Source organism: Rhinoderma darwinii, chromosome 5, assembly GCF_050947455.1.
Source record: "Rhinoderma darwinii isolate aRhiDar2 chromosome 5, aRhiDar2.hap1, whole genome shotgun sequence".
NCBI lineage: Eukaryota > Metazoa > Chordata > Amphibia > Anura > Rhinodermatidae > Rhinoderma > Rhinoderma darwinii.
In genome coordinates this window covers 269,996,473-270,014,532 of record NC_134691.1, presented here as the reverse complement: position 1 = coordinate 270,014,532, position 18,060 = coordinate 269,996,473, and the positions used below count along the sequence as shown (strand labels likewise).

The following is an 18,060-nucleotide window of genomic DNA, read 5'->3' as shown; positions in this document are numbered from 1 at the left end:
TTTGAGGGGCCTATGTATTAGAAACCCCCATAAAACACCCCATTTTAAAAACTAGACCCCTCAAAGTATTCAAAACAGCATTTAGAAAGTTTTTTAACCCTTCAGGCATTTCACAGGAATTAAAGCAATGTGGAGGTGAAATTTGCAAATTTCATTTTTCTTGCTGAATTTCAATATTATTCCATTTTTTTCTGTAACACAGAAGATTTTACCAGAGAAATACTACTAAATATGTATTGTCCAGATTCTGCAGTTTTTAGAAATGTCCCACATGTGGCTCTAGTGCGCTCGTGGAATAAAACACAAGCCTCAGAAACAAAGGAGCACCTAGTGCATTTTGAGGCCTCTTTTTTATTAGAATATATTTTAGGCAGCATGCCAGGTTTGAAGAGGTGTTGAGGTATGAAAGCAATGGAAACCCACCAGAAGTGACCCCATTTTGGAAACTAGACCCCTCAAGGAATTCATTTATGGTTGTTGTTATCATTTTGACCACACCGTTTTTTCACAGCACCTATTTGAATTGGGCTGTGAAATTAAAAAAATGATATTTTTTCCATTAAGATGTAATTTTTGTTCAAAATTTCTTATTTTCACAAGGAATAAAACACCCCATTTTGTTGCCCAATTTGTCCTTAGTGCGGCAATACCCCATTTGTGGTGATAAACTGCCGTTTGGGCCCATGGGAGGACTCAAAAGGAAAGGAGCGCTATGTGTTTGTTGGAGTCCAGATTTTGCTGGATTGGTTTTCGGGTTCCATGTCGCATTTGCAGAGCCCCAGAGGTATGAAAGCAATGGAAACCCACCAGAAGTGACCCCATTTTGGAAACTAGACCCCTCAAGGAATTCATTTATGGTTGTTGTTATCATTTTGACCACACCGTTTTTTCACAGCACCTATTTGAATTGGGCTGTGAATTAAAAAAATGATATTTTTTTCCATTAAGATGTAATTTTTGTTCAAAATTTCTTATTTTCACAAGGAATAAAACACCCCATTTTGTTGCCCAATTTGTCCTGAGTGCGGCAATACCCCATTTGTGGTGATAAACTGATGTTTGGGCCCATGGCAGGACTCAGAAGGAAAGGACCACCATTTGGCCTACTGGAGCTTTTCTTGTGCTAAGTCATGTATGCAGAAGCCCCTGAGGTACCAGTACAGTTAAAACCCCCGAGAAGTGACCCCATTTTAAAAACTACACCCCTTAAGACATTCATCTAGTGGTGTAGTGAGCATTTTGACCCACAGTTATTGTGTAAAAGGTAATGCGCAGCAGATGGTGCAAAGTGAGATTTGCAATTTCCTATGCATATATGCCATTTCAGTGTCTGATATATTGTGCCCAGCATGTGCCACTGGAGACATACACCCCATAAATTGTAATGTGGGTTCTCCCGGGTACGGCAATACCCTACATGTGGCTGTTATTAGCTGCCTGGGCACACGACAGGGCTCAGAAGGGAAGGACCACCATTTAGCCTACTGGAGCTTTTCTGGTGCTAAGTCATGTAGGCAGAACCCCTGAGGTACCAGTACAGTTGAAACCCCCGAGAAGTGACCCCATTTTAAAAACTACACCCCTTAAGACATTCATCTAGTGGTGTAGTGAGCATTTTGACCCCACAGTTATTGTGTAAAAGGTAATGCGCAGCAGATGGTGCAAAGTGAGATTTGCAATTTCCTATGCATATATGCCATTTCAGTGTCTGATATATTGTGCCCAGCATGTGCCACTGGAGACATACACCCCATAAATTGTAATGTGGGTTCTCCCGGGTACGGCAATACCCTACATGTGGCTGTTATTAGCTGCCTGGGCACACGACAGGGCTCAGAAGGGAAGGACCACCATTTAGCCTACTGGAGCTTTTCTGGTGCTAAGTCATGTAGGCAGAACCCCTGAGGTACCAGTACAGTTGAAACCCCCGAGAAGTGACCCCATTTTAAAAACTACACCCCTTAAGACATTCATCTAGTGGTGTAGTGAGCATTTTGACCCCACAGTTATTGTGTAAAAGGTAATGCGCAGCAGATGGTGCAAAGTGAGATTTGCAATTTCCTATGCATATATGCCATTTCAGTGTCTGATATATTGTGCCCAGCATGTGCCACTGGAGACATACACCCCATAAATTGTAATGTGGGTTCTCCCGGGTACGGCAATACCCTACATGTGGCTGTTATTAGCTGCCTGGGCACACGACAGGGCTCAGAAGGGAAGGACCACCATTTAGCCTACTGGAGCTTTTCTGGTGCTAAGTCATGTAGGCAGAACCCCTGAGGTACCAGTACAGTTGAAACCCCCGAGAAGTGACCCCATTTTAAAAACTACACCCCTTAAGACATTCATCTAGTGGTGTAGTGAGCATTTTGACCCCACAGTTATTGTGTAAAAGGTAATGCGCAGCAGATGGTGCAAAGTGAGATTTGCAATTTCCTATGCATATATGCCATTTCAGTGTCTGATATATTGTGCCCAGCATGTGCCACTGGAGACATACACCCCATAAATTGTAATGTGGGTTCTCCCGGGTACGGCAATACCCTACATGTGGCTGTTATTAGCTGCCTGGGCACACGACAGGGCTCAGAAGGGAAGGACCACCATTTAGCCTACTGGAGCTTTTCTGGTGCTAAGTCATGTAGGCAGAACCCCTGAGGTACCAGTACAGTTGAAACCCCCGAGAAGTGACCCCATTTTAAAAACTACACCCCTTAAGACATTCATCTAGTGGTGTAGTGAGCATTTTGACCCCACAGTTATTGTGTAAAAGGTAATGCGCAGCAGATGGTGCAAAGTGAGATTTGCAATTTCCTATGCATATATGCCATTTCAGTGTCTGATATATTGTGCCCAGCATGTGCCACTGGAGACATACACCCCATAAATTGTAATGTGGGTTCTCCCGGGTACGGCAATACCCTACATGTGGCTGTTATTAGCTGCCTGGGCACACGACAGGGCTCAGAAGGGAAGGACCACCATTTAGCCTACTGGAGCTTTTCTGGTGCTAAGTCATGTAGGCAGAACCCCTGAGGTACCAGTACAGTTGAAACCCCCGAGAAGTGACCCCATTTTAAAAACTACACCCCTTAAGACATTCATCTAGTGGTGTAGTGAGCATTTTGACCCCACAGTTATTGTGTAAAAGGTAATGCGCAGCAGATGGTGCAAAGTGAGATTTGCAATTTCCTATGCATATATGCCATTTCAGTGTCTGATATATTGTGCCCAGCATGTGCCACTGGAGACATACACCCCATAAATTGTAATGTGGGTTCTCCCGGGTACGGCAATACCCTACATGTGGCTGTTATTAGCTGCCTGGGCACACGACAGGGCTCAGAAGGGAAGGACCACCATTTAGCCTACTGGAGCTTTTCTGGTGCTAAGTCATGTAGGCAGAACCCCTGAGGTACCAGTACAGTTGAAACCCCCGAGAAGTGACCCCATTTTAAAAACTACACCCCTTAAGACATTCATCTAGTGGTGTAGTGAGCATTTTGACCCCACAGTTATTGTGTAAAAGGTAATGCGCAGCAGATGGTGCAAAGTGAGATTTGCAATTTCCTATGCATATATGCCATTTCAGTGTCTGATATATTGTGCCCAGCATGTGCCACTGGAGACATACACCCCATAAATTGTAATGTGGGTTCTCCCGGGTACGGCAATACCCTACATGTGGCTGTTATTAGCTGCCTGGGCACACGACAGGGCTCAGAAGGGAAGGACCACCATTTAGCCTACTGGAGCTTTTCTGGTGCTAAGTCATGTAGGCAGAACCCCTGAGGTACCAGTACAGTTGAAACCCCCGAGAAGTGACCCCATTTTAAAAACTACACCCCTTAAGACATTCATCTAGTGGTGTAGTGAGCATTTTGACCCCACAGTTATTGTGTAAAAGGTAATGCGCAGCAGATGGTGCAAAGTGAGATTTGCAATTTCCTATGCATATATGCCATTTCAGTGTCTGATATATTGTGCCCAGCATGTGCCACTGGAGACATACACCCCATAAATTGTAATGTGGGTTCTCCCGGGTACGGCAATACCCTACATGTGGCTGTTATTAGCTGCCTGGGCACACGACAGGGCTCAGAAGGGAAGGACCACCATTTAGCCTACTGGAGCTTTTCTGGTGCTAAGTCATGTAGGCAGAACCCCTGAGGTACCAGTACAGTTGAAACCCCCGAGAAGTGACCCCATTTTAAAAACTACACCCCTTAAGACATTCATCTAGTGGTGTAGTGAGCATTTTGACCCCACAGTTATTGTGTAAAAGGTAATGCGCAGCAGATGGTGCAAAGTGAGATTTGCAATTTCCTATGCATATATGCCATTTCAGTGTCTGATATATTGTGCCCAGCATGTGCCACTGGAGACATACACCCCATAAATTGTAATGTGGGTTCTCCCGGGTACGGCAATACCCTACATGTGGCTGTTATTAGCTGCCTGGGCACACGACAGGGCTCAGAAGGGAAGGACCACCATTTAGCCTACTGGAGCTTTTCTGGTGCTAAGTCATGTAGGCAGAACCCCTGAGGTACCAGTACAGTTGAAACCCCCGAGAAGTGACCCCATTTTAAAAACTACACCCCTTAAGACATTCATCTAGTGGTGTAGTGAGCATTTTGACCCCACAGTTATTGTGTAAAAGGTAATGCGCAGCAGATGGTGCAAAGTGAGATTTGCAATTTCCTATGCATATATGCCATTTCAGTGTCTGATATATTGTGCCCAGCATGTGCCACTGGAGACATACACCCCATAAATTGTAATGTGGGTTCTCCCGGGTACGGCAATACCCTACATGTGGCTGTTATTAGCTGCCTGGGCACACGACAGGGCTCAGAAGGGAAGGACCACCATTTAGCCTACTGGAGCTTTTCTGGTGCTAAGTCATGTAGGCAGAACCCCTGAGGTACCAGTACAGTTGAAACCCCCGAGAAGTGACCCCATTTTAAAAACTACACCCCTTAAGACATTCATCTAGTGGTGTAGTGAGCATTTTGACCCCACAGTTATTGTGTAAAAGGTAATGCGCAGCAGATGGTGCAAAGTGAGATTTGCAATTTCCTATGCATATATGCCATTTCAGTGTCTGATATATTGTGCCCAGCATGTGCCACTGGAGACATACACCCCATAAATTGTAATGTGGGTTCTCCCGGGTACGGCAATACCCTACATGTGGCTGTTATTAGCTGCCTGGGCACACGACAGGGCTCAGAAGGGAAGGACCACCATTTAGCCTACTGGAGCTTTTCTGGTGCTAAGTCATGTAGGCAGAACCCCTGAGGTACCAGTACAGTTGAAACCCCCGAGAAGTGACCCCATTTTAAAAACTACACCCCTTAAGACATTCATCTAGTGGTGTAGTGAGCATTTTGACCCCACAGTTATTGTGTAAAAGGTAATGCGCAGCAGATGGTGCAAAGTGAGATTTGCAATTTCCTATGCATATATGCCATTTCAGTGTCTGATATATTGTGCCCAGCATGTGCCACTGGAGACATACACCCCATAAATTGTAATGTGGGTTCTCCCGGGTACGGCAATACCCTACATGTGGCTGTTATTAGCTGCCTGGGCACACGACAGGGCTCAGAAGGGAAGGACCACCATTTAGCCTACTGGAGCTTTTCTGGTGCTAAGTCATGTAGGCAGAACCCCTGAGGTACCAGTACAGTTGAAACCCCCGAGAAGTGACCCCATTTTAAAAACTACACCCCTTAAGACATTCATCTAGTGGTGTAGTGAGCATTTTGACCCCACAGTTATTGTGTAAAAGGTAATGCGCAGCAGATGGTGCAAAGTGAGATTTGCAATTTCCTATGCATATATGCCATTTCAGTGTCTGATATATTGTGCCCAGCATGTGCCACTGGAGACATACACCCCATAAATTGTAATGTGGGTTCTCCCGGGTACGGCAATACCCTACATGTGGCTGTTATTAGCTGCCTGGGCACACGACAGGGCTCAGAAGGGAAGGACCACCATTTAGCCTACTGGAGCTTTTCTGGTGCTAAGTCATGTAGGCAGAACCCCTGAGGTACCAGTACAGTTGAAACCCCCGAGAAGTGAACCCATTTTAAAAACTACACCCCTTAAGACATTCATCTAGAGTGTAGTGAGCATTTTGACCCAACAGTTATTGTGTAAAAGGTAATGCGCAGTAGATGGTGCAAAGTGAGATTTGCAATTTCCTATGCATATATGCCATTTCAGTGTCTGATATATTGTGCCCAGCATGTGCCACTGGAGACATACACCCCATAAATTGTAATGTGGGTTCTCCCGGGTACGGCAATACCCTACATGTGGCTGTTATTAGCTGCCTGGGCACACGACAGGGCTCAGAAGGGAAGGACCACCATTTAGCCTACTGGAGCTTTTCTGGTGCTAAGTCATGTAGGCAGAACCCCTGAGGTACCAGTACAGTTGAAACCCCCGAGAAGTGAACCCATTTTAAAAACTACACCCCTTAAGACATTCATCTAGAGTGTAGTGAGCATTTTGACCCAACAGTTATTGTGTAAAAGGTAATGCGCAGTAGATGGTGCAAAGTGAGATTTGCAATTTCCTATACATATATGCCATTTCAGTGTCCGATATATTGTGCCCAGCATGTGCCACCGGAGACATACACCCCATAAATTGTAATGTGGGTTCTCCCGGGTACGGCAATACCCTACATGTGGCTGTTATTTGCTGCTTGGGCACATGGCAGGGCTCAAAAGGGAAAGATGAGGGGGATAAGCTGTGCGGAGTGCATCAGGGTAAATTAAAAATCAAGGGATGTATGGTAAATTTTAAAACAATCTTTCATACAGAGCCCTGGTTTTTCGGGACACGTGTCGCATTGGTATGTTGTGTCCTTCCTTATCCCCCTCTTATAGCACACTTTGCACCTCTTTTGACTTTTTCCCTTCTTGCCAGTTTGGGGAACTTCTCCTGGAAAGTGTTGCCCTGGTACGATGCGTGTGGCCTCGCTTCCAGAAGTACTGGGTGCCCCTCCTTCCTGGTCGCCAAAAATTAGGTTCTTTATAACCACCTCTTGAAATTCCAGGAAAGTTCCCCTCTGGCCTGCACATCGACGTAGCACGTACGCATTGTACAATGCCATCTGTATGATGTGCACGGCCAGCTTCTTATACCACACCCTCGATTTCCGCGTAGCGCTGTAGGGCTTCAGGACTTGATCTGACAAGTCCACCCCTCCCATGTACCTATTGTAGTCCAGGATGCAATCTGGTTTGGGGGTCTCTGTACTGGTACCTCGTACAGGTACATGGGTACTGGTGTGGCCATGTATTGTTGTCAATACAAGGACATCTCTCTTGTCCTTGTACTTGACACACAATATGTTGCTACTAGAATGTGCCCTTCTCTCACCCCTTCTGAGTGTTTGCCCAAGCAGTGTTTTAGGGAGGCCTCTAAGATTTTTTCTAGCAGTGCCGCATGCCGCAGTCCTTCTGGAAGCGAGGCACTTGAAGAGCGGGACGCTGGTATAAAAATTATCCAGGTAGAGGTGGTAACCCTGGTCCAGCAGTGGGTGCACCAAATCCCACACAATTTTTGCGTTAATTCCCAGTAAGGGGGGGCATTCTGGGGGCTGAATACTGCTGTCCTTCCCTTCATATATCCTGAATTTATATGTATACCCTGATGCACTCTCGCACAGCTTATACAACTTCACGCCATACCTTGCCCTCTTACTTGGCAGGTATTGGCGGAATTGAAGCCTCCCTTTAAAATGTACCAGGGACTCATCAATGGAAATACACTTCTCGGGGGTGTATGCTTGGGCAAACCGGGCACTGAAATGGTCTAATAGGGGTCTCAGTTTATATAAACGGTCAAAACTGGGGTCATCTCGGGGTGGGCACTGCTCATTATCGGCATAATGTAGGAAGCGAAGTATTGCCTCATAACGCATCCTGGACATGGCCATACGGTACATCGGGGTGTGGTATAGGATGTCCGTGCTCCAGTAGGTCCTAATGGATGGCTTTTTTAGAAGCCCCATGTTCAAGAGCAGTCCCCAGAACTTGCCCAACTCTGCTGCGTTTACAGGAGTCCACCTCTGGGATTGGGCATAAAATGAGTTGGGGTTCTTGGTGATATACTGTTGGGCATATAAATTAGTCTGGGTGACCATTAGCTCTATAAAGTTATCAGTGAAGAAGAACTTGAAAAAGTCCATCTCACTGAACCCTGCCGTGTTAAATTTGATGCCTGGGCTGCCCGTGTACTCAGGGATTTGGGGTTCATAATGGTCTGGTGTGGGCGTCCAAATGGGGTCACTTCGCTCAGGGGTATCACTTGTTGTGGGGTCACTTCTCTCAGGGATTTCTACTATGGTGGTGGTCCTGGGGCGTCTCCTAGGGGGTCCCTCCTCTTCATCGCTGGATGAGGAGGTAGACAAATAAAATAGTGTATCGCCATCCGACGAGTCTGTGTCGGAGGCCAGAAATGCATACGCCTCTTCAGCAGTAAATGTCCGTTGGGACATGCTTGTTGTGCGAAGACAAAATTTATATACTGCAAAAAAATAAATCCCTAACTGGGAGCAATAGGATAGCACAACTAGCACAAATGTGTGTTTTGTTTTTAGAGAGCAAGTGGACTTCCCTGACACTAAAGCTAACTAGGGCGAGGGTTCCTAACACTAAACCTAACTAAATTTTATGTGGACTTCCCTAACGCTAAACCTAACTACGGCGACGATTCCCTGACACTAAACCTATCTAGATTATTTCAAGCTTCCCTGACACTAAACCTAACTACGGTGACGGGTGCCTGACACTAAACCTATCTAATTATTCCGAGCTTCCCTGACGCTAAACCTAACTACGGTGATGGATCCCTAACGCTAAGCCTATCTACGGTGACCGATTCCTGACGCTAAATTCCCTGACACTATACCTAACTACGCTTTTTGACGGTTCCCTGACACTAACTAACCCTAATACTAAACTAACCAGTTAAATTTTCAAAATTGGCTAAACTAACTATTTTTTTTTGTTTCTTTTTTTTCTTTTTATATTTTTTTTTTTGTTTTATGTTTTATATAGAAAAAAATGAAAAAAAAATCCCCAGGGACCAAGAAATGTGGTCCTGAAGACTGAAAAGTGGTCAGTGATAGGAGATCACTGACCAAAAAACGTGGGTAGAAAGGAAGGGAAGGGAAGGGAACAGGAGTGGGTAGTGGATGGGGTGGTGGGAAGCAAAAAAAACGTTGTTTTAGAAACTTTTTTTCACTTTTTTTCACTTCTTTTCTCTCTGACTCTCTGCTCACAACCGATCTCAACGCCTCGCTAACTCCAACAGGGCGTTCAGGGCGGTTGCAGCAGGATGTGAGGTCAGAGAGAGGAAGTGACGAGAATGATCGCTGCTATTGGCTAGTTACTCACTGACTAGCCAATAGCGGCGATCGGCGAGGCGGGACCATAGTAAATGGTCCCGGCCCATTATGCTGTGATAGCATGCTGTCAGAAACAGCAGCTATCACAGCTCAGGAACGCCGGGCTCGAGCACTGCTGTGCTGAATGAGACCGATCGCTGCTATTGGCTAGTTACTCACTGACTAGCCAATAGCGGCGATCGGCGAGGCGGGACCATAGTAAATGGTCCCGTCCCATTATGCCGTGATAGCCTGCTGTCAGAAACAGCAGCTATCACAGCGCATGAACGCGCCGGGCGCGCGCACCGCTGTTCTAACTGCAAGACGTACTATTACGGCATGGAGCGCGAACGATAGAGCTGCCATGACGTAATAGTACGTCAAGGAGCGGGAAGGGGCTAATACTAAACTAACCAGTTAAATTTTCAAAATTGGCTAAACGAACTATTTTTTTTTGTTTCTTTTTTTTCCTTTTATATTTTTTTTTTTTGTTTTATGTTTTATATAGAAAAAAATGAAAAAAAAATCCCCAGGGACCAAGAAATGTGGTCCTGAAGACTGAAAAGTGGTCAGTGATAGGAGATCACTGACCAAAAAACGTGGGTAGAACTCAAAGAGGAAGGGAACAGGAGTGGGTAGTGGATGGGGTGGTGGGAAGCAAAAAAAACGTTGTTTTAGAAACTTTTTTTCACTTTTTTTCACTTCTTTTCTCTCTGACTCTCTGCTCACAACCGATCTCAACGCCTCGCTAACTCCAACAGGGCGTTCAGGGCGGTTGCAGCAGGATGTGAGGTCAGAGAGAGGAAGTGACGAGAATGATCGCTGCTATTGGCTAGTTACTCACTGACTAGCCAATAGCGGCGATCGGCGAGGCGGGACCATAGTAAATGGTCCCGGCCCATTATGCTGTGATAGCATGCTGTCAGAAACAGCAGCTATCACAGCTCAGGAACGCCGGGCTCGAGCACTGCTGTGCTGAATGAGACCGATCGCTGCTATTGGCTAGTTACTCACTGACTAGCCAATAGCGGCGATCGGCGAGGCGGGACCATAGTAAATGGTCCCGTCCCATTATGCCGTGATAGCCTGCTGTCAGAAACAGCAGCTATCACAGCGCATGAACGCGCCGGGCGCGCGCACCGCTGTTCTAACTGCAAGACGTACTATTACGGCATGGAGCGCGAACGATAGAGCTGCCATGACGTAATAGTACGTCAAGGAGCGGGAAGGGGTTAAAAACTAGGGCATGCTCTATCTTTGCCCGGGCACCCGGCCGCCCGGCTCGCATAGAAGTCTATCGGGCCGGGTATTACACGGCGATCACCGGAATGTGTTCCGAGTGATGGCCGGGTTTCCCGGCGCTTGCGCTCTATCTCCTCCTCCTCACAGCGCAGAGTGCATGTGAGGAGGAGGAGTTGATGCCATTCTGACGAATGGCATCGCTGTACACTGTGTTGCAGGGCCGGGGTGTACAGCAGGTGGAGGGAGCGCTGCGCTGGCTCCCTTCCCCTGCTTGTTAAAAGCACACTGGCTCGGCGACACCTTCGATGGCGCCGCTAGTAGCAGCAGCTGCTGCTGCTGCGGCGGCTGCTACTACTGCAGCGATGCCACTATAGCAGAGCAGGGAGGTATCTCCCCGCTCTGCTATGTGCTAGCCGCACTTTAGCTCCTTGAAGGAGCGGAATCCCCGTGTTTTCGGGGATTCCGCTCCTGGACAGAGCGCTTGATGTCTCTGTCCATATCTGGGCAGTGACATCAGGGGAAACTCCTGAAGCGGAATCCCCGAACACATGGGGATTCCCCTTCAGGAGCTGCCGCTGATGTCACTGTCCGGATCTGCCCGGCCCGGCACGGATGCATAACTTTATGCAAACCGGCCGGGCAAAATGGCCGATTTTACCAGCCGACACTCGGGCTCGGGAACGACCCGGTCGTGTGAATCCCGCCTTACCCTTTTTTGATTAGTTTTTTGAAGCATTTTCTAAACACTTTTTTGTTTAAGCAAAAACCGAGTTTCAGAGATGGAAACCGCTCCAAGATAGGGCATGACACCCCCCCCCCCCAGAAAGTAAGAAAACACCCGGGAAAAAAACGCCTCTGCTTCCCATTGAAATCAATAGAGGAAAATTTAGGGCGTTTTTTGGCGCTGATTCCAACACGGTTTCCAGGTCAAAATCAGTGCCGAAAAACTCTGTATGAAATGGACCCTATGGTATGTGTATCAGAGCTGTGTCGTTTAACAGGCCGAGCATTTGTGATGATCAAATGACCAGGACAAATTTTTATCCCCTGTAAATAATTAAAATTAACAACTGGTTGCAAGCAGAGATCTTGAAAACTGAGGAATAGATATAGACAGTATATTGGAAAATTCTATAACTTTTCCTTATACAAAATAACATTTATTTGATGGAACTGGAATATCGATTTAATAAATTGAATGCATATTTACTCAGACCTGCCATACAAGAAGAAGATTAAAAACACTTTATGCGGTAATAAGCTTTTAATGCTTATATGTATCCAATCGCTTCTGAGATTGTTTTCTCGTGACATGTTGTACTTTATATTAGTGGTAAAATTTGGTCGATAGATTCTGTGTTTAATTGTGAAAGCACCAACATTTAGAGAAAATATTAAATAAATAAATTTTCTTTGCTTGCAACACAAATTAGTTAATAATTCACATTTCCGATATTTCTACTTTATATAATGGTGGTTTCTCTTGGCTCAAATACCCACAAAATCTCTCTCAGATCGGAGCAGGCAAAACTAAATTGGGTATGATCCAACAAATACCCTAAATAACATATATCTAAAGTACAATGAAGTTTACCGCTCAGACGGCACTGGTAACAGTCCAATATCATTCAGTATGGGCTCTCTCCCAGAAAAATGCAGTGAACAGTCTGCAATCCAATGAGGGTGTGGATGGTAATTCTTATCCTTGTAGTTCCACCAAGCTCCTTATCGTCTCTCTCCACATTCAAAGAACTCCTGGTAGGAAAAGGATCTTATGTCTCTAATAGATGGAAAAAGGAAGACACATAGTGCAACACCCTCTGCAAAAAGATTGCTCCACGCCCCAGAGGAAGCCGGAAGGGCGAAACCCAGGGTCGGGCGAGAGTGTTTTGCGTGCCGCCTAGAAATTTTAACGATTTTTACTTACCTTGATGCTTTTATTTCTTGTTACTTCTGTGAGTATGGATTAAACTTGGCGTGGAGCAATCTTTTTGCAGAGGGTGTTGCACTATGTGTCTTCCTTTTTCCATCTATTAGAGACATAAGATCCTTTTCCTATCAGGAGTTCTTTGAATGTGGAGAGAGACGATAAGGAGCTTGGTGGAACTACAAGGATAAGAATTACCATCCACACCCTCATTGGATTGCGGACTGTCCACTGCATTTTTCTGGGAGAGAGCCCATACTGAATGATATTGGACTGTTACCAGTGCCGTCTGAGCGGTAAACTTCACTGTACTTTATATATTTCTACTTTATGCTGGCATCATTTTTTGAATCTGCTTTTATTTTTCTAGGACGTTATAAGGCTTATAATTTTAGCAACAATTTTTCAAGAAAATTTCCCAAACCTATTTTTTTAGGGATCAATTCAGTTCTGAAGTGATTTTGAGGGGCCTGTATATTAGAAACCTTTAATAAATTACCCCATTTTAAAATCTTGCACTTTTCAAAATTTTCAAATCAGCATTAAGAAAGTTTCTTCACCCTTTAGGCTTTTCATAGGATTTAAAGCAAAATGGAGGTGAAATGTAAAAGTTAAATCTGTTTTGCAGAAAGTCCATTTTAATCCATTTTGTTCTGTAACCCAGAAGGTTTTACCAGAGAAACACAACTCAATATTTATTGCCCAGATTCTGCAATTTTTAGAAATATCCCACATTTGGCCCTGGTGTGCTAATGGACTGAAACATAGGCCTCAGAAATAAAGTAGAACCTTGTGAATTTTGGGGCCTCCATTTATCAGAATATATTTTAGGCACTATTTCAGGTTTGAAGAGGTCTTGAGTTGCCAAAACAAAAGAAACACCCCAAAAGTACCAGTACAGTGGAAACCGACAGAAATTACCCCATTTTGGAATCAACAATCCTCAAAAAATTAATCTAGGGGTATAGTGAGCACATAGTTTTATTTGTAGAATTCATTACAATTGGCTGTGTATAACAGCAATTCTCCTGCCACTGATCTCGTGGGTACCGTGGCAGTACCCACAATATATCCATCATGATGCCGGAACTACCACCTGCTGGTGATGGATATATCTGTTGCTAGTCGTTAAGGGGTTAAAAAAGCAAGTGCAGCAGCTGCGTGTACTATTCTATTCTAGGGTATACTACGTATAATACAGACTGCGGCTGTTGAAGAACCTCTTTTTGAAAAGAGAAGGAGCGCTATATAGATCTGCAACAGACCTACTGGAAAAGATAATCAGTTAAAATCAATCAGTAGCACTAAAAAAAAGTCGAGATGGAGCCCTCGTCTAGCACCAATCATCGTCAGGTTCTAGATATACCAATTACCAGGAGAAATACAGATCTAGTATAGCAGTGAACAGGTGGGCATGGGAAATCTCCCAACATTCCTTGTTAGTTTAAAGTATGTTACTTTTTGCTATCAAGAATACCGGAGATCCTGATGGAAACTGGCTGCAATGTTTGTGCCATAGTGATAGTTTGGCTAGAATAATGCTGTATGTTTACTTGACTTCCTACGTAGAACCACAGATAACAACAATTGATAAACTCAGCTGTACTACTATTGAGAAGGGGTCAATGAGCATGTGAAAAGATGAGGGACTCTAAAGAACATCTGTGGATCCATTTTCTTAGAAAAATGATGGGTTGCATGTTGTGATCCCCCTCTAGCTGTTGTTAGAATATATGTTTATGACTTAAAAACAAATACAAAGTTGAGGTTTCTCAGTAAAGCAGAGCGATATGTAGAATATTATCACACTATAGAGATGATGCAGCCAGAGAGTTAAAGGAACAATCCAGGCAAAACTGTTACACTGTATTATGTCTAGTTCGGGTCCTGAGGGGGGATGCATGACTTTTGTCTTTGGTGTTCTTTGACTCTCTGTGTCATGCACTGTCCCCTCAGGCTCTGCACTAGGCATAACACAATGTATCAGTTTTGCCTGGAGTATTCCTTTAATAATAAATTAAACTCAGCTACATCTGTATCATGCCTGGAGCGGAATCCCCGGCCAGAGCATGACAACGCTCTGGCCGGGGAATCTGCTCCAGGAGGAGCCCTTAACGTCGCTGTCCATATATGGACAGTGACATCAGGGGATCACTCTGGCTGGGGATTCCGCTCCTAGATAGTTCAATGCTGAAGCAGGGAGCAGATAGTTCCTTGCTTCAGCATTGGATTCAACTGTATCTGCGTCCTGTGGACGCAGATACAGCTAACATTGGGTCGTACCACCAGCCTCCCAGGACACTGCCTTGAATCCGGGACTGTCCCGCCGAATCCGAGACGCTTGGGAGATATGTCTGTGTATGTAGTTAAACAATAACATTTCTTTACTTGTTTCACTTTAAATGTCCCTTAACAAGTATTTGAATAGAACAGGAGCTTCGGAGGACAAAAGTGATTCATATTTTATTATTATATTACACTTAACACAGTTTATATGGGATTTAGTAGTTTATCCTTAAATATCCCCCAAAATGTGAACTTTTATATAGAAAAATACTGTTTTAAAAAGCTGACACACATTTCTGCAGTATAGTTCAAGACACTTTTTATTTTCAATCTTATCAGTGTTTATTTTTTTATATATACATAAAATGCAAGGAACGAACAGTCTGAGGATGTCATGTGATTTTCTTTAGAAAGCTTTGCAAGGTGCCTCTCCTTGGTAGATCATTATATTCTGAGACACGGAAAACTTTATCCTCAATATAATTAAAATTAAAATTCTTTTCCTTTCCACTCACTAACTGACAAATGCCGAGTTCATGGAAGGCGCCAACAGTAATTGCAAATAGTGCAGTTCTGGGATTTAAGGTTTCTGCTGCCTGTGCCGCAATCTGGTTTTGGGCATTCCCTGAAGATCTACCATCAGAAAATATAATGACTTTACTTTTTACATTGGATCTCCCACTGGAACTCAACAAGTTCAGCAGGTACTTTAAAGCATCTGGTAGGTCTGTGGACTCATCTATATATGTAGCTTTTGTCAAATAGGACACTGCAACCTCTAAGTTGTCGGTGAAAGGTATTTCAAGCCTCTGTGCCCCCGTATTGCTGTACTGAATCACAGCCAGTCGTAGCATTTTGTTTAAGTTCATTTCTTCAGACAGTATCTTAGACATTGTGATCTTTACAAATTCTTTTACTTTTTCAAAGTTATTATAGCCAACACTGCTGGAGCCATCCATCAGGAACACAATGTCAGTGGGTTCGTCAAACTCGACTGCAATAAAATCAGATACAATCGTATATTAGAAGTTATAGAAATTCTATTGATCATTTCATCATACAACCAGAGTGCATTCTACATATTTGAGCCCTTAATTGAAATGTTATGTTTTTGCAACATTTTTGCAACTTTATTTACTCAGAATACTGTTATACATTAATTTCTCCAATATTTCTAATGTAAAAGCTTTGTCACCTTCACAACCAAATTATTATTATTTTTTGTTCCATCGCAGTGAAAAAGTGAAGAAAATAGTCTTGATTAGACTTTGTTCTCACTAACAAATCGGTAGACATGAACCTGTGATGGATCCAAACATTGATGACCCACATACCTAATTGATGGGGTCAGTCAGCATTCTGTTTTTTCGTCATTTTGATGGCAAGAATAGCTCTTAATACTGCAATTTTCTTGCTGTCAAAAGTGATGGAAACTCCGACAGAGGCTCTTAACTTTAATGTGAACCGAGCCTATTGCTTTGAGTCTACAGTTCCAGATAACAGAACATAAAGGTGCGGGGAAGAAGTCCCATACTTGACCAGTAATGGTGTTACTTAGGTATATTTGTATATATAAGTGTGGTAGTGCTGTTTTTGTTTCTCCTAGGTGGCATTTTAAAGGAGGAGAAGCCCATCCGGCCTGTTGCACTTATGTGGCCAGTCCCACCTATTGTTCTGCTGTTATCTTAAAGGAACAGTGTTACCACAATTTTTTTTTTAATATGTTAAAGATGTTAGTGCTTTATTAAAAACGTTTGGATTAATTTGTGTGTTTGTGTTTTACTTTTTCTTATTTTTACACTTTTTCTTCCCTATGGGGGCTGCCATTTTTTTTCCATTTCTGTATGTGTCGATTAACGACACATACAGACATGGAATACGGCAGCCACAGTCCCATAGGGACTGCGAACGGGGCCCGTTCGCAGTCACTATGGTGTACGCCGTCTGTGTGAACGGCGCATGCGCCGCTCCCACACAGTTCAATTTGAAATGCGCGCCGTCCGGCGCCATTTTCCTGTGGACCGGAAGTCGCGGCCGGACAGTAAGATTACTACTTCCGGTCGCGGCTTCCGGACTTGTGCACATGGAGCAGCGGCAGCAGACGGAGCGGATGGATCGGAGGGAGCGGCGGCGACTGGAGCAGGTAAGGGATTTCTATGTATGTTCGTGTTTCAGTGTGTTTACTAGTGTATGTAAACCTTCTACACTGTGTGTTAGCTCAAAAAATGGCGACACACAGTGTAGGAGGTTAGACCGTTCAAACCCCTCGTTTCTCCCGGCACTAGCCAGGATAAAGGAGGGGGGGATGCTGACAGCTCACTAGAGCGAGGGCTTTTTACCCAATTTTTCATCATAAAGCAATGTGGTTGCTTTACCACATGCAATGCTGCAATTTTGGGAATGGCTCCATCTAGTGACCAGCAATGGGAAATATTATAAATTAGAATCCAATTGAATCCAATTTATAATATTTCCTGACTCGTGAAAAAAAAATAAAAAATTAGAACAATGTTTAATCACTTATACACTAATTGTTTAACTAAAAAAAAAAAATCATGTTTTGCTGTCAACACATTCCCTTTAATGCACTGTAAAGTTCTACTTTGATTTGTACTGATATGATGATGGTTGGCTTTGCTGGTCTTAACTGTTTGGAGCTGGGATGTATGGTTTGGACGTAATTTTATTTGCATTGGCGCGCTATAACACCCCCAGGACTTCGCTGCGTGGCTATGCCGCATCCTTATGTTGGGGGCGGTGCCTATTTTAGAAAACACTGCTATTCCTGCCAGTGAGTGTTCAGTGTTCGGGTGGAACATTGGAGAGAACTTGGGCTGCATCACAAGAGAGATAGCTGCATTAGAGAGAACTGCTCTTGTTTTCCTGCTGTTGCCAGTTGAGCTGAGAACACTGGCGTAATAAAGTTTAAATTTGCAACTATTCTCCTTCTTCTTACCATCTTTGCCGTGACACACACGCAAGGGCCGTATACCACCCAGACCACAAACAAAAGCTGGAGTCATATTTCCTTTATTTCTGTCTCATACTTCTTACCAACCTACCACATGTATGTTAGTAATAGATGGAAGAGAGTATGATTACAGTATGAGACTGCACAGGGTTTGTTTGGAGTGCATTTCCACAGAAACATAGGTGTAAGGAGGGTGAGCGGAATACCCCTATTAAC

General features: G+C 44.1%; 1 protein-coding gene across 1 annotated transcript in view; it reads right to left on the bottom strand.

The window, feature by feature from the left end:
- Window positions 1-15,245: 15,245 nt before the first annotated feature.
- Window positions 15,246-18,060, bottom strand: part of LOC142652907 (collagen alpha-1(VI) chain-like) — a 59,566-nt gene continuing 56,751 nt past the window's right edge. The window contains exon 6 of the mRNA XM_075828601.1: window positions 15,246-15,867. Coding sequence (XP_075684716.1) covers window positions 15,266-15,867 — 602 coding nt within the window. The 3' untranslated portion in view covers window positions 15,246-15,265. The remainder of the gene's footprint in view (window positions 15,868-18,060) is intronic.